The sequence below is a fragment of the Malaya genurostris genome, chromosome 2 (assembly GCF_030247185.1).
Source record: "Malaya genurostris strain Urasoe2022 chromosome 2, Malgen_1.1, whole genome shotgun sequence".
NCBI lineage: Eukaryota > Metazoa > Arthropoda > Insecta > Diptera > Culicidae > Malaya > Malaya genurostris.
Window position 1 is genome coordinate 334,143,211 of NC_080571.1, and position 17,912 is coordinate 334,161,122.

Below are 17,912 nucleotides of genomic sequence, written 5' to 3' on the forward strand. Positions count from 1 at the left end.
GGTATAAATTTCGTTGGGAAAAATATCAATGCCCTCAGCTTCGACCCATCGAGCGTTACTGGGTAATCGTGAAGAGGGTCTTCAAGAAGACTGATAAGGCAGCTGAGAACATGCAGGAGTTCAAAAAAATTTGGGCTCAAGCGTCCCAAAAATGCGATGCAACACTTGTCCGGAACTTAATGAAGAGCGTTCGATCAAAAGTTCGAAAATTCGTGAAGGAATAACTTAAATTTCATCCGGTTTTCATTATGCTCAAGTTTACACTCGTATAATAGAGGATCAATTTTAGGTTTGAATGAAATATCGTCATATACAATTCGAATCAGATCGACGAACTGAGCAAATTTCTCTCTCTCTCTGTGTGGGTGTGTGTGTGTGTGTGTGTGTGTGTGTGTGTGTGTGTGTGTGTGTGTGTGTGTGTGTGTGTGTGTGTGTAGGTGTGTGTGTGTGTGTGTGTGTGTGTGTGTGTGTGTGTGTGTGTGTGTGTGTGTGTGTGTGTGTGTGTGTGTGTGTGTGTGTGTGTGTGTGTGTGTGTGTGTGTGTGTGTGTAGGTGTGTGTGTGTGTGTGTGTGTGTGTGTGTGTGTGTGTGTGTGTGTGTGTGTGTGTGTGTGTGTGTGTGTGTGTGTGTGTGTAGGTGTGTGTGTGTGTGTGTAGGTGTAGGTGTGTGTGTGTAGGTGTAGGTGTGTGTGTATGTGTGTGTATGTATGTAACAAAAATATGCACTCACTTTTCTCAGAGATGGCTGAACCGATTTTCGCAAACTAAGATTCAAATAAAAGCTCTTATGGTCCCATAGCCTGCTATTGAATTTCCGACATTCGGTTCTGGAATTACATGGTTATATGGGAAAATTTGAGAAAAAAGTTTGCACTCAATTATCTCTGAAACAGTTAAACCAATTTTCGCAAACTAAGATTCAAATGAAAAATCTTATAGTTTTCTAAAAATTCGTAAAATATTTTATCTGGATCCGACTTTATGTACTAATCCCATAAAAACTGTCTGATAAATTCTTCTAGTTTGCAGAGCTTGTTAGTTTGTGGGCCTTAAAACTTAATTCGGCACCACTGGTTTATTTTTAATCTTATTTTAAAAGCTACTGTGAAATTTCATCCGGATCCGACTTCCGGTTCCACGGTTACAGGGCGATGAGTGTCAAAGTTCTGTACAATGACAATATATAGGGTAAGGGCTCCCTATTTCATCTCATTTGTAAGGACATCGCCTTCATACCCCGATTTAGCCACTAAAATCACTGTAATTATTTCATGTTACTGATTCATTCGGTTTGCTCCACGTTGAGAATTGATTCACATCTCTTGAAAATTCAACTAATATTTATAAAACATCTAAAAACACTAATGATGTTTTCACTACTCTGCTCCTAATTTCATCTCAATGGATTTTTATCCATCCTATCGTTGATCTTTTATTCATCCTATAAATTAGCAATGGCGACAGCAATCAAAACAAAATATTCCACTATTACACTCTCACCCGCATACGCATGGCTGCCAGATGGCTGACTAAACGCTGCCAGCTATGAAAAATATGGCTGGGCAGACATTCTGGTGACCGACTGCCTCACCGCTGCCTGATATACTACTCAAACGATACAACCGTACCCACCAGGATTCTTCCACATTATTATTATTGGTAAAAAATTTACTCCTTGAATTATCTAATCAATGGGGCTTACGGAGATCTAAAGAACTATCTTTTAAAATCATTTTATTAGTGAAAACAGATAGAACAGATATAGACTTTCTATGCAAAGTAATACATATTTTCTATGAAAATATCTGGCATCTCTGTGCACAGCCGATGAAACGCACACACACTTCACAGCTTTATGTTGGCGTATAGCGGAATGAAACCAGTGCTACTAGATTTGCCACAATGGTTATTTCATTAGTATTCAACACGTTCTTTCTGGTAATATTCGAAGCTGAAACAGTTTTATTGAAATATTAATATCAATAATATAATTAAACTAATGTCACGAATACCAAATACATACTTTTTATGAGAATTTGAAGAAGATAAACAATTTTTGTTTTGTAACATTATGAGATAACTTGGCAACTTTGCGAAACCAAATGAGATGAAAACAAAGCACAATCAAGTGAACGAAGTGAAAAACTTTCATCTCATATTTTCGAAGACATTTATTGCTTGTCGGGTATTTTTTGAAGTTTTTAATCGTTAACTAAACAAGTGGCAAGTGAACATAACTAATTATGAAGTCATCCAGCATTCAATGGTAGTGTAATTATGCGAAATAGTGATCATGTTTTGAGACGAATCGATTAGTAGATATTCAGAAACATGACGAACTGTAAATCTTGAGACGAAAATGTGTCCTAAATTGAAAAGTGAGTTTATTTTTTATGAAAAAAACGATCACCGAAGAATTTAAAACCATTTCTTTCAATAGGAAAGTGTGACAATAGCTTTTCAAATGATTTTAAAACATTTCACAGTTTGCTTTCGGTAGGTTGTAAAATATTACTCATGTTCAAAGTTGTGAGGTGAAGAGTTGAGATGGAAATAGGAGCTCAGATGAAATAGGGAGCCGTTGCCCTACAACATCGGTACGTGGTGGTACGGTGAAAGAAAAAGACACAAAACGAACGATGCGTGCTTCGTTCTATTTCGTACACGCTATGAAGAAAATGAAACGGTTACGGATGTCTGCTGCTAGTGTGTCATATTAGTAACTAACGGTGCTGCGGTTGATAAAAATTTTAGCTATTTTATGTTAAGTGCGATCGAGAGAATAAAAGAATGTAAAGCCGGGGTAAAATAATTGATATAATAAATCAATGTCAATGAATTGAAGTTTATTTTTAAAAAAATATGCAATTTTCACAGCCGGTAGTGCAGTAATTCCATGCCGGTGGTTTAGTAATGTCAATAATAATTATAATAATAGTAATAATAATAATATTAATAATAATAATAGTAATAATAATAATAATATTAATAATAATAATCCTACTACATGTTTTATGCTACTGATTCATGCTGTTTAGCTTGACTTACATATGCAGAAGTAACAGAAATGCAGGTTCGCTTAGTTTGTTAGATTTCGTTCAATTGGTTAAATCGAAATAGAGCATGAGATAGTAAGAATAGGTTTAACTAGGTTAAAAACTGTTTACAGCGAAATCAAAGTGCGTCCATACTTTCTGGGACAGTCTTTAATGCTATAACGTTGGTTACAATTTGATTGTGTCACTATTGTCGTTTTCGCTTGAGAAAGCTGAAACTAACCCAGGGCAGTTTCATCAAACAAACAATTTTCACGAAACTGTGTTGTACTTAGCAACGGGGGTTCGAGCAAACCTGATATAAAAACTAGGTTCGAAACTGACTTGACTTTCAGTTCAACAACGTTAATGCTAGGTTCGAAACTAGCTTCAAACGAACGATTTCACAGCAGCTAGGGTTCAAACTGGATTAGGTTTGGCATCAAACGAAAATCACATAAATTTGGGAGTTAATAAATCGGCTCATGTATTACAGTTTATTTTGATTTTGTAGTATCCCATTACCAATGTAAACTGGTGTTAAATTGTTGAAAAAATTTGCTCAAAGTGCAATTGACTAGCATTGCGAACTTTAATCTGTACTTATTTGCACTGCGGACCAATCACCGCCTGAACCCGTGCCTTTGTTAAGTCAACTTGAATGCACAAACAAGCCTCGCCTTTCCGCATTTTGCAAAAGCTTCGAACTCGTTGCTCGTCACCGGCTTACACTGCTTTGCGACGGAACCTAAGCGATTCACTCATGTAAAGTTTACATTAAGAACCGAGACGAGATTACGCGCGCGAAATGAGTAAATATGAGTTTTATTCAAACCCACTCCGAATGGATATTAGAGACGTTCTGTGGAAACCGTCATTTTATAAATATGGCACCTCGACACGTTGCATTAGATTGGGGCAGAGCAGCGATAGGAGTTTTCTGGTCTGACCTAGTTTCAGCTGTCGGTTGAGTGAGACCGTCATTACAGTCAGAGGCTTTTGAAACCGGTCAAGGTCCGAAAATAAAGTGCACACAGTAGGCACGTGCCGGATGATGGTTCTGAACCGGTTCCGAGATGGTGTTAACGGCGAAGTCAATCGCTTTCCAATTGCACCGGTTGATTTGCATTTTATTATAAACAGAGACTTGTCCATACGTATACTGCAGAATCTTTCATCCATTGCTAGCAAAGAGTAGAGTTTTCTTAGTGGTTCGAATTAAAATTTTCTGTTCAATAACTTACGATTTTTTGTTTTCCTTCTTGAAGTAGAAGATCGACAATTAAAATTCTAGTTTTCTCTAGTCGTGATTTCATATATTCGGGTCTGACTGTTGACAAAGTTGATTCAAAGCCTACTTTGTTGTTGCGTTTTCACAATACAGTCGTTTCAACAGTACATGACCGACATTTAAAATTTTGTCTGCCGGGTTCTGGTGAGAAATTTTCGTAAACCAGACTCGCATATCAAAGCAGTTAATTTATATTTGAAACCTCGGAATTCTTTTTTCTGAAACATGTTTCGCTCAAAATTTTCAACCTTGGCGCGGTTATTATTTTGGGATTGGTTGCCATAGTGAAAAAAACATACGCATTAAATCAACTCTTTATTGCCCATACTCGTGGATGATGTGTAGCGTGAGCACCGTATTATCCCAACACGAAGCGCCATTCAGCCCGGGCGACACGCAGTTGAATGGCCTCTAAATTTGAGTTCCGCATTTGAGTGTGTACGAAGTTACTACTCTTCGACAGGCGGAAGGCGGTTTTTTTTTGTCACTCTCATGGGTGGAATGTGTGGGCAGAATAATAACAATGATGATAATATTCTGGGTATATTTCTCGTGGAAAAAAAAAACATCATCACACGATCGACGAATCATTACGCACATGTTGTTCGTTTCCTTTGGGGAACATCAGCCGGCCGGTTTGCCAAACAAAATTAGCCACACGCGCTTCATACTTTCCTGAGTATGCAAATGAAGTTGAAACAAGTAATCAAACAGCAGATGATTAAAACGGGGCGCTAGAGATTCTATGTGTATATTGTTTCAGTGTTGTCAAGCGCGAATGAAATGGAAATAAATGCTCAAAATAATTTTTTTCTTCTGGTTTTCGTTTTCCGTTTTTGAGTTTTCAGTGCAAAGCAGGTCAAATGGAACTTTTTCTATAAATTACTGCAAAGTGGTTAGTTGTAATAAAAACGCCTAAATGCCCATTCACGATTTCGTTGGAGAGATCCGTAAAGACATTGTGCTTGATTTGTTTCCTCTGCATAAATTATTGCCATTAGTCGATAACAGTTCGGCTGAAAAGTTCGTATCGTTTAATAGAAACACACATTTTGTTGCCAAAATTCATTTTTATTATTCAACATAATTGCCATCAGAGGCGATACAGCGATTATAGCGATCTTCCAACTTTTCGATGCCATTTTTGTAGTACGATTTGTCCTTTGCCTCAAAATAGGCCTCAGTTTCAGCGATTACCTCTTCATTGCTTCTAAATTTTTTACCAGCGAGCATTCTCTTGAGGTTTGAGAACAGGAAAAATTCACTGGGGGCCAAATCTGGAGAATACGGTGGATGAGGGAGCAATTCGAAGCCCAATTCGTTCAATTTCAGCATGGTTTTCATCGACTTGTGACACGGTGCATTGTCTTGATGAAACGAAACTTTTTTCTTCTTCAAATGAGGTCGTTTTTTTAAATTTCGTCCTTCAAACGCTCTGATAACGCTATATAATAGTCACTGTTGATGGTTTTTCCCTTTTCAAGGTAGTCGATGAAAATTATACCATGCGAATCCCAAAATACAGACGCCATAACCTTACCGGCCGATTGTTGAGTCTTTCCACGCTTTGGGTACGGTTCATCGCGTGCAGTCCACTCAGCTGACTGTCGATTGGACTCCGGAGTGAAGTGATGGAGCCATGTTTCGTCCATTGTTATATATCGACGAAAAGAATCGGTTTTATTTCGATATAACAGCTCCAAACACTGCTCAGAATCATCAATTCGTTGTTGTTTTTGATCGATTGTGAGCTCACGCGGCACCCATTTTGCACAAAGCTTTCTCATATCCAAATATTCGTGAATAATATGTCCATTACGTTCCTTTGATATCTTTAGGGTGTCAGCTATCTCGATCAACTTCACTTTACGGTCATTGAAAATCATTTTGTGGATTTTTTTCATGTTTTCATCGGTAACAGCCTCTTTTGGACGTCCACTGCGTTCATCGTCTTCGGTGCTCATATGACCAGTACGAAATTTTGCAAACCACTTACGAATTGTCGCTTCGCCCGGTGCAGAGTCTGGAAGTCTCTTCAAGCCATTTTTTGGTATCGGCGGCACTTTTTTTCATCAAAAAGTAGTGTTTCATCAACACACGAAATTCCTTTTTTTCCATTTTTTTCACAATAACAAAAGTAGCTTCACTCAAAATGCAATATCTCACAAACTAATAATCAGACAGCTGTCAAATTTATACACGTATCTTTTGAAGGTTGGTACTAACTGAAAATGGTATGGATTTAATTCTAGTGGCGCCCTCTCATAGAAACGATACGAACTTTTCAGCCGATCTGTTACATCATTTTTAATTTATTTCTGTGAGTTTTCAAAAAAGCAAGCTTACAATAAAACTGGCTTGGTTTTGCATTCGGAGAAACGAAGTGTACGCGAGTAAAAGCTTCAAACAAAGAGAAATTTGTAAATATGGTTATTAGGAAAGAGAAAATATGAAAATGTATTCACGCATCGATTCGAACGGATGAAATTCTACATTTCTATGATCAATTATTTCCATTTTTTTCTTCGCACCTGGAAGACGGTTTTGAGGTAGTAGGATTCCGATTATCTACTGAACGAGTATTAAAGGTAAATTTTTCCGTTTTCGGGAATTAGTAATTAGATATATAAAGACTGTCCCAGAAAAAATTGAACGCACTTTGATTTCGCTGTTAATAATTCACAAGTGTTAGATATTCAAATTTTATTCGATATACTGATAATATTAGACTACTACAACAGAATATATTCTCAACATTTGCTACTTAGCCATTGTAGACTAGCTGGCGCACCTTTTTCGAACTGTTGAATGGTTTCGGCTGCCGAGACATATTTCCTAAGATGTGCCTTCGTTAATGCCTAAAGTTCCTCAATTGGTCGAAGTTGTGGGCAATTTGGTGGATTCATGTCTTTTGGGATGAAAGTGACATTTTTGGTAGTATACCATTCTACCGTTGATTTCGAGTAGTGGCAAGAAGCAAGATCTGGCCAGAAGGTAACAGGATCCTTGTGGCTTCGAATCATGGGTAGAAGTCGTTTTTGTAAACATTCCTTGATGTATATTTCGCTGTTCATTGAAGCAGTGGTTATGAAGGGTTTCGAAATCTTACCGCAGCTACAAATTACTTGCCAGACCATAGCTTTCTTACCAAATTTGTCGACTTCAATCGATGTCTCGGACTGGTTTAACACTTGCCCTTCTCGCACCGTAACATATAATATTGTGGTTCCGGCAAGGATTTGTGATCGAGTTTCACGTAGGTTTCGTCGTCCATGATTATGCAGTTCAAATTCACAGCAAGAATCGTATTGTACAGCTTTCGAACCCTCGGCCTGATCGATGCTTCTTGTTTCGGACTACGTTTTGGTTGTTTCTGCTTCTTAAATTAAAAAAATAAAATAAAACTTTAGCACGAAGAACATTTGACTTTTAAGTGCCCACTTTTTGGCCACATCCCGAACTGAAACCTCCTTCTTTTGCTCGAACGCCTTCAGTATACGTTTATCCAACTGAGGGTTAGCAGGATCTTTTTTTCGACCCGTTTTCGGTTTATCCTCAAAAGTGTTCTCCTCTCCGAACTTCCTGATTGCATTTCGCACGGCCTTTTCACTTACTCCTTCTATTTTTGCTATCTTTCTCAGTGACATTCCGCGTTCTGTGCACCATTTGTACACATTTTTTCGACGTTGCACTGCTGAAAGTCCACGTATTTCGAAACAAACTAACGAAAACGAATAAACGACTGCACAAGTGGTTAGAGAAGAGTGTAAACAACAGGACGCAGCCATAGAAATTGACAGATTCCGAACCATTGCGAAATGGCAGCGGTTTTTGGTTGCGCACATACTTTCTGGGACAGTCTTTAGTTGTTCGTTTAACTAAATAAATAAATAAACAAATACGTGAATAAATTTAGCTATCAGCGGAATCATTTATGCGGAGCAAATAATTCTTTTTGTTACAGCTCGAGCTGTATTATAGTTTATATATTCCAAAACTGAAGTCCCAATATGAAATTTCAGAAGATTCTAGGCTATTCACGGGAATCTCACGGATCAGATATTCTATTACCAGACAATATCATATACCGAATGACCGCTTACCGAAAGCGAAATGATTTCCATTTGTTTATTGTCATTTGGGACTTCTACTGTCAGCTGAAATCGCCACATGTTCTGACAAACATCTTATAATTTAAATGCCATTCAACCCGTTGAGATACGCAGTATTAACGTGAGAACTGTGGTAGCATGCAGAGACAGCTGAAAAAGTCGACTGTATTATTACCACTCCACCAATAATAAAATTTGACGTCATAAAAACAACTTTTACGAGTGCAGTTACTACAACTCATCTATTACAACAAGTCGGGTAGTATTTGTAAATTCGTCGATATTACAGCTGATAATGAAATCGAACGCAAGCAATTTTTTATACGAATGGAAATGTTAACACTAGCAAAACATGTTTAACCTAAAACAAGCTCGACTGAAGGATCATCATCCGGTTTGCAATGTTTACTACTGAAACCGCGTAAAGGCAATTCGCTTGCTCTAGGCGCGACACGTTCGTCGTGCCGTAAATCAAACCGCGCTTCCACCCCCTGCAGATAACCGCAACTCGTTTGAATTTAATAAAGTCTGTCTGCAATTGTATTCTGAAATCACAATTTGCATTTGAATTTTTTTTTCCGCGAATTACACGGTCGCACAGCTGGTGACGTGTGCACATCGGAAATCTTGTTAGAGCAAATAAAAACTATCGCCGGTTGGTAGAAATCCAACATTCAAATCTATCCAGATTCGAAAAACTGTTCTATCATTGAACTACCTGCGACATGCGGAGTAATCGCATCAGAATCAGAAATAATCCAATCACGTACAAACCATAGGAATGAGAAAAGGGGAAAAATTTCTGCTTCACAGGTCCAAACGTTTCGATAATTGTTTTGGTCTTTTTCAGAGTACATTACTTTGTAATGTTCTCTGAGGACGTTAAATGCAGAATTAACATCATCCACTGGAATCAACTGACACAGCCGTTAGATTGTACGAAATGAAATTTGAAGTGAGATCGATTTTCGCACCGCTACACTGATTTTCTTCAACTAAAACAAATGAGAAGCCCTATAGTGCCATAGCCTGCTATTGAATTTCATGTACATCCGACTTTCAGTTACAGACTAACAGGGTAAAATCTGCAAAAAACAAAAAAAAAGTGCGTTTGATTCTCTTAGAGACTACGAGACTAATTTTCATAAGCTTGGGTGCAAATGAAAGGTCTTACAATCCTATAAAGCTTGCTTCATTTAGATTTGGAACAAACTTTTGCTCATATTGTAGCGCTCCTGGTGGACGGATTTGGAAGTTCTTGGCGCCTACGTGTCGGGAATTTTGTCAGCTTCACGTATGATTTTTGACATTCCGCAAAACGACTGTACTTTGTAAACAATCAACATGGAAGCCGAAAGAAGGGAAAAAATTGTGCACAGTTATTTGGAAAATCCATTGTGGTCTTCATCTAGGCTAGCTAAACAGCTGAAATTTCCCAGAAATACCGTAAGGCGCGTTAGCAAACGGTATAAGGAAACATTGACGACGATTCGGAAGCCTCAAGCGAATCGTCGGAGTGGAACTGTCGACCGGAAACTGCGTGGTAAGATTTTGAAGACGAGTAAGAGGAATCCCAATCTGTCAGACCGTGATTTGGCCAGAAATTTCGGTGCTGCCCATAGTACCGTGAGGAGAACTCGACTCCGGGAAGGAATCAAGTCGTATCGAGCTAGCAAACAGCCAAATCGGACCATAATAGTGTGGTCCAAATTCGTGCTCGGAAACTATATGACCAGGTGCTGACCAAGTTCTACGGGTGTCTTCTGATGGACGATGAAACCTATGTTAAGGCTGACTTCGGACAAAAGTGTTTTTGCCGACAAATTTGCAAGAAAATGTATGATTTGGCTGGGCATTTGCAGCTGTGGCGAAAAGACCAGTTCCGCCCTATTGAGAAATACTGGGCGATCATGAAGAGGAGACTCAAAGCAAAGCGAAAGTTTGTCAAAAACATCAATCCGATGACGACCTGGTGCAATAAGATAGCTAAAACGATGGACGAAGAAGGTGTGCGCCGCCTACTGAGCCGTGTTACAGGAAAAATTCGAGAATTCCTTCAAAACCGTGACGAATAATTTTATCCGTATTTTTTCTTAAAAGTATGAAGAAAACGCTACATTTGTATAAAAAAAAGATCAGGAATTCAATAATAAATAACTGAAATACAGGCAATTGTTTTTGTTCCAATTCTATCTGAAGCAAGCTTTAGAAGCCTATCGGATATCACCCGGATGCGACTCCCGGTTCCAGAGTTCTAGACTAATAAGTAAAAAAAAATCAATAGAAGAAGCGTATTATCAAACAAAACAATCCAGTTGATTGATAAGCAAATACATTGATTTCGGGTAGAATGGATCTCTGTTCATGGTTCCGGAAGTATCGAAAAAAGTGACCATGTACTCTAATCCGGAAATTACTCCAATTTCTCAGAAACGACTGAACCGATTTTAGTAAACTTAGATTCAAATGAAACATCTCATGGTCCCAAAAGTTGGTATACATTTTTTTCGGAATCCAGTTTCCATTTCCAGAACTAAAGGGTGAAGTAAGTATGAAATTGAAACCCGTCATTTAGAGCCATAAGTGCAAAAATACGGAAAAATTCTTCTAAATTTGACTATATTTTGTTTGCTACACCGGTTTACAGTTCCCGGTTCCGGAAGTACCGGAAACAGTGTTTGTAAACTTGTTTTCCGGTCTCATAGATTGCTCTCTCGACTGTATTTAAAATTTCAAATGATCATTTATAAAATGAAAAAAAAAACTGAAGAATTCGTGTGGATTTGGTTCAAAACTGTTCCAAAAAACGTTTATTTATGGACCGAAGGAAAAATCGAGTCAACTACAGCGAGTGAGACAGAATCTTTCATCTTCTATTATCTTTACAGTTTTTGGCCGGTGACGCAACTTGTGACCGTTGTCTTCTACGCCAAAATCATCACTTTTGAACAGTATAAACCTTTTACGAAGCATCAATTCTTCAATATAATCCAATTTCCAAGTATTCAATAGTAAATGATAGGGCTCAGACGTACTGTTTTGACGCGAATTTGTCCTACTTTACTTTGCGTGCCTTTTCTGTGGGAGAGATTTTTATCGTCAAGAACTCTTGTTGTAACCGACGTAACAGCATAATCTTTTATCCATGCCATCGCGAAGTAATTTATGATAGAGTTCTCAGTATTGTGAAAGTATTTTTGCTAAATTTCCGCAAACAGCGCTTATTTGGCTCAAAACTTGTCTCAATTAGTTTAAAAATGTGTGCGCTACTGATGAGAATGCATTAGTATAATGACAGATGTTCAAACAAACATAGAACATCGTTTTCCAGCATCTACTCATCAAATCCGTTTCCAAAATACCCAAATTGTAAGGGTTGTTAAGGAATATCATCTTGGATTTTATGCGCCTACTATTCACATCCGTTCCGAAAATAGCCATATAATTGGGGTTTGTCACATTCATTACACAAAACCTTCTTTACGAAGTGAATCCCAAATAACGTGAATATTTTTTACGAAGTAAAACTTTTTTCACTAACTAACTCAATTTACGAGCACCCGTCTAGTTCGTAAATGGAGGTTGCGGTGTACACATTCATTCTTACCGTTCTGGTAGTGATGAAGCTTAGGCTTACTCGACCACAACTACATATTCCTTGTCAAACCAGATATTTTTATGGAAAACTTGACCTTTTTCTTCGCTTTGAAATGCTCCTCTGTGCCGTTCCGTTGCGTGGTAAAGACTGGCCCAGAAAGTATGGACTCAATAAAAAACCGCTGCCATTTCGCAATGGTTCAGAATCTGTCAATTTCTATGGCTGCGTCCTGTTTTTACACTCTTCTCTAACCACTTGTGCAGTTGTTTATTCGTTTTCATTAGTTTGTTTCGAAATGCGTGGACTTTCAGCAGAACAACGTCGAAAAATTGTGTACAAATGGTGCACAGAACGTGGACTGTCACTGAGAAAGATAGCAAAAAATGAAGGAGTAAGTGAAAAAGCCGTGCGAAATGCAATCAGGAAGTTCGGTGAGCATAACACCTTTGAGGATAAACCGAAAACGGGTCGAAAAAAAGGTCCTGCTAACCCTCAGTTGGATAAACGTATACTGAGGGGCTCGAGCAAAAGAAGGAGGTTTCAGTTCGGGATGTGGCCAATAAAGTGGGCACTTCGAAGTCAAATGTTCTTCGTGCTAAAGAACGTTTGAATCTTCGAACTTATAAGAAGAAGAAAAAACCAAAACGTAGTCCGAAACAAGAAGCATCGATCAGGCCGAGGGTTCGAAACTGTACACTACGATTCTTGCTGGAAATTTGAACTGCATAATCATGGACGACGAAACCTACGTGAAACTCGATTACAAATCCTTGCCGGGACCACAATATTATACGGTGCAAGAAGAGCAAGTGTTAAACCAGTCCGAGACATCGAATGAAGTCGAAAAATTTGGAAAGAAAGCTATGGTCTGGCAAGCAATTTATAGCTGCGGTATGATTTCGAAACCCTTCAGCACCAATACTTCAATGAACAGCGAAATATACATCAAGGAATGTTCTACCCATGATTCGAAGCCACAAGGACCCTGTTGTCTTCTGGCCAGATATTGCTTCTTGCCACTACTCGAAATCAACGGTAGAATAGTATACTACCAAAAATGTCACTTTCGTCCCAAAAGACATGAATCCACCATATTGCCCACAACTTCGACCAATTGAGGAATTTTGGGCACTAACGAAGGAACATCTTAGGAAACATGTCTCGACAGCCGAAACCATTCAACAGTTCGAAAAAGATTGGAAAAAAGTGTCAAAACTTGTCGCCAAGAAGTCTGTACGGAATTTAATAAGGAACTTTCGCAAGAAGGTGCGCCAGCTAGTCTACAATGGCTAAGTAGCATATGTTGAGAATAATATTCTGTTGTTGTAGTCTAATATTATCAGTATATCGAATAAAATTTGAATATCTAACACTTGTGAATCATTTACAGCGAAATCAAAGTGGGTCCATACTTTCTGCGACATATTATATGCTTTTTGCACAAACAAACAAACCCCTAAATGTTCGCATTCTGCGATGGCCAGCCGTCACTCAGTTACACCTGAGACGTCAGAAATAATATTGCACCTGTGCGATATTATTGAAGGGTTGCATTAATAGTGCAAACTTTGCGTCTGCTTAGCGGTTTAAATTGAACTGCTAAGTGGAAATGGCAGCTCAATTTGTACTGCTTTGAGCACTGATGAGCCGAAGGCGAAAGGTAAAGAAATCGAGTATTTTTGATCAAAATTTCAATGACTTCATACATCAGTCCCGCGAATCACTAATCCACGTGTAATGTTTTTGATTCCGGACCAAAAAACGTAAATTTGTAATTTTAGGGAGTTTGTTTTTCGATTTTTGCTTTTCTCATATAGAAAGGTTATGCAATCACTGGAAAAACCGACTAGTAAAAAGGTACAAGTAAATATGATATGACTAGTGTCATATCATATAGATTCAAATGAAAGGTCTTCCGGTCCCATACGGAATTCCTGAATTTCATCCGGTTCCGAAGTTATAGGGTAAAGCGTGTTAAATATTGCACACCGTCACTTAAACCGGCGGAACAAAAACCGTAAAAAATGTTGTAAACTGGACTCCAAACCGTCAATCATAGGGTCAAGTGAAAGGTCTTATGGTCCCACCAAAAATTACTTCATACTTTCGGATTCAACAAAATCAATCGTCATTTAGAGTGCGATGGCAAAATTGTATAAAACCTTCAAAATTTGAATAAAAACTAGTAGAGTTTGTACGTCATGTTAGTTGGTGGCCGTACGAACCGACTTCGATTATACCGGCTCTCGGGTTCCGGTGCCGGAAGTGCATATGATAGTGAACCCAGTTCGTTTTCTTAAGGATGGCCTAACCAATCAGAGAACTGTTTCATTCTCTATGTTATACTAGGTAATGCACAAACAATCCCTTGGTTTCTTTAAAAAATCTAAAAGAAACATTTTAAATAGAATACCACAGTATTATATATGGGAAAAGCATCATTACACCACTAAGTGGATTAAAACAGATTTTAATGTGGAACACATTTTTGTTTTCTATATAGGAGTGCAAATTAGAAACTCACGAAAAATACACGTAGAATTGTGGTCAGGTTTTAAACTCTTACAGCTCAGTCAATTTTGTATCAATGATTTATATTATGTCACCATTTGATTGGAAATATTTCTACGTATTGATTCGAATGTACATTGCCATGTATTTTGAATTGTATATCATTGAAATGTTGATTAGCTAGCAGTGTCCTATTTTATCTGCAAAAAATCTCCGGCATACTGGATTTCCCTGCCATAGACGACGCTTTTGAAGGAGTGAGCGATATATCAAAGGGAAAGCATCGCTCTGATTGGTCAATCGATGCAAAAGCGAAGCTGTTGGAAGCACGCGAATCTATAAATAGAAGCGAAGTTATAGCTAACGATTCAGTGCTACACGTAGCTTGCTAGAGGTAGGTTGTTGTTAGACAGCAAGACAAAAAGTGCCATAAAACGATTTGAAGCTTTAATTGGTATGCTCTGATCTTGTGTCATGCAAGTTCGGATGAAATTACATGTTACGGTGTTTCGCCTGAAAAATTGACAACTACCCCAGGGTAACTTTGGAGTGCATAAGATTAATTTCCAATTTATATAAGATGAACTCGATTGATAATAAGAAAAAGTTTATCGCTTCAACCGAAATCGCAGAATGGTAGTAATGGTAGAGAAACGCTATAAAAATAACTGCTTGCTTACAAAACTTAAACACAAGTTTGGCGAGGGAAGGAAAAATTTGTACATTAGTTGTGAATAATAAAATTTTAGACCACTAAATATCTGAAATAAAGTGTGATTTTTTTTGCTGGCATCTTTTTGGTAACATTGGTGAATTGACAGATCACGCGTGAATCGTGTCTTGTGGTATTGTCAAACTTGTTCAACTTGATCTACTACTATGAATGGGCGCAGGCAAAATAGAAGGAAGATCCACTTTTTCCTCAAAAAATTGTTTTCAACGAAGAAGCTTATTTCTGGTTGAATGCGGATATGTCAACAAGCAAAATTGCCACATCTGGTGAAGATCAGTCATCTATAACGCACCCTTTATACTAATTTATCTATTTGTTTTTTTTTTCCAAGCAAATGATATCTAAAATCTGTTGAAAATTGACTGAACTGTAGATGTTCAAAACCAAATCTCTGTTTGTATGGTTCCATTTTCCTCATTTTTAATTTGTACTCCTATAGAGAAAACAAAGGCTCAGTCCTGTGTCAAAAAATCTTCATAACTGGTACAATCACAAACCAGCATTTACAAGATCTTATCGAGACGCATTCTTAGTGGAAGTAGGATCGTAGCCATGCATTTTTGTATGCTAAGAATCGGTTAAGAAGTTTACCAAAATTTCGAAAGAATTTCCATTTGCGTTTGGTGCCTAGAAAAATGCTATGATTTACTTTTTTACAATCAATCGATTGCGTATATACTTGATTTTCAATTAATATAATAGCTCTATTCTATTAATTTGTACTAACAACACCTTCGAGTTTATAATTGCGTTAAAGTAATCTAGAGAATGAAAACAGAGAAAATCTCACTTCCGACCAGTGTCACATTATTGTTGGATTAAGTTACTTTGGTAACGCAGAGTTCAGAAAAAATTTATGACGCAGGGAACCAGGGTTTAGCATAATAAAATAACAATATGTAAGCCTATTGTGTTTCGGACACCCACCTTTCCGGAAGATACCGGTTCGCACGGAATAGGATAAATCCTTGAAACTGATGGTAACCGGTTTGAATAGTCTAGCCGCAGCCAAAGAGGATGCTGTCGAGGCACCACCTAAACTGGGACTATACTGCGGATGAGCCGGAATCTTCAGTGGTGCCAGTCGAATCGTGTTCGGGCGCTTCTGGACAATCGTTCCCGTTTCCAGCAGATGTAGTTCCTTATCGAGGACGCGGTCATCCGCCTCCAGAGCCGTATCCTTGCAAATGCTTTGGCTCGGACTGCCACTGGCAGCAGTGCTCATCTCGTACGCTTCAGCCATGTTGACGCGCGTGCGGATGTTGAACTTTCACTATCTCTCTCTCTCGCTCGTTTTCTCTAACAGCAAAAAAACATGCACCATGAAAATTTCTCACCGCATGTCACGGCTTCGGAATCTAAAAATAAATCTACCGATCTTCACTGCACTGTTTCCCCTCACTCATACACTTTCTGTATTCCCCTATTCGGTACAGCCCTTTGCTTCACGGTTGAATACGGAATATAGTAGATTGAAAACAGAAAAAAACAACTCAATATCTTATCGCTTCGTTCTTGGGCGGTTTTTTCCTACGACTGCGGCTTTCAAGTATACAGAAAGAAAAAAGCAGCTAGCTTCACAAATTGAAAACCTGATCCCGCGGTCGTGGTCCGTAACTCGTGGAACCCACGCTTGCAGATCAGCAAAACCGTCTGCTGTAACGACTGTTGAGAACCGGTACTGGCACTGAGTCGTTTCTCTGTGGCTGAAAACTCGGCCCCTGATCTTCTGCACACAGGAAACAGGCCGGCTTGAACTAGGTCACAGCTGTGGATGATTGACCTTGGGCGAATGAACCAATTGGGTTGTGCTGATAGCCGATTCTGAACGCGCGATAAGAACGTATTCGATTATAGTTACACTCGCGATTGGAAACATTACAACTCCTGCACCCTTCGCTAACGACTTCTGAGAGGATTTCAATCAACCAATCGTTGAGCCGGATAAACTAAAGAAAGTCACACACATTTCCTAATTAATTATTCAATTGCGCACATCTCGGTACGGTAGGATCCGACGGGACGGGAGGTCGATGCAACGATGCACGGCTATAAAATTGTGCATGCAGACAGGCGACACAGAACCGAGAAAGGGTCTTCCTGAAGGCAAACCGTGCCCAAGAGACCGAACGCGCGCGCGCAACTTCCGTACGAACCACTCACTGCCGACTCACGATGAATACTGAATGAGCTTGCTGTTGACGATTTGCTGCTCAGCCCGCCACAAACCCGCACAACTGCCATCCAAAGCACCGCATCATGGGCAGATGCGGTAATCGCAGCAAGCGGCTGATAATTGGCTGGTGCAAAACAAAGAAGAAACCAAGTGAGTGTGATTTATCAGCTAGCACTCAGATAAGAGCCGAAATGAGTGACTGATGCCTACCTGTGGTAGTGTGCGGCTACGATTTGGTGAACATTGAATAAGTATTGAAATTGCATTGAATGAAACCAGCCTGATAACTGTAAGGAAATGATGCCAGTGTGTTTTAGGGTGATTTAGAGGGCCATTTTCACGCTTCAAATCTGATTTTCTCAGAAACGGTGATGAATATAAAAAAAAATCTCTTAGAAAATTAGTTTAGATTATTCTGTGAAAATTTCAGAATAATTTATTGACTTTAGCGGCCGGGA

The 17,912-nt window shown here is 38.8% G+C and overlaps 1 protein-coding gene across 2 annotated transcripts in view; it reads right to left on the reverse strand.

The window, feature by feature from the left end:
* The window catches only part of LOC131431648 (ATP-binding cassette subfamily G member 4-like), a 44,290-nt gene extending 26,826 nt beyond the window's left edge, over window positions 1–17,464 (reverse strand). The window contains exons 1-2 of one of the 2 annotated variants that reach the window (XM_058597486.1): window positions 17,275–17,464; window positions 16,206–16,636 (exon numbers count right to left, since the gene is read on the reverse strand). In XM_058597486.1, coding sequence (XP_058453469.1) covers window positions 16,206–16,521 — 316 coding nt within the window. In that variant the 5' untranslated portion in view covers window positions 16,522–16,636; window positions 17,275–17,464. Of the gene's footprint in view, window positions 1–16,205; window positions 16,637–17,061 lie in introns of both variants that reach the window. The other variant, XM_058597485.1, reaches the window with a different exon arrangement.
* Between the last annotated feature and the right edge of the window lie 448 nt (window positions 17,465–17,912).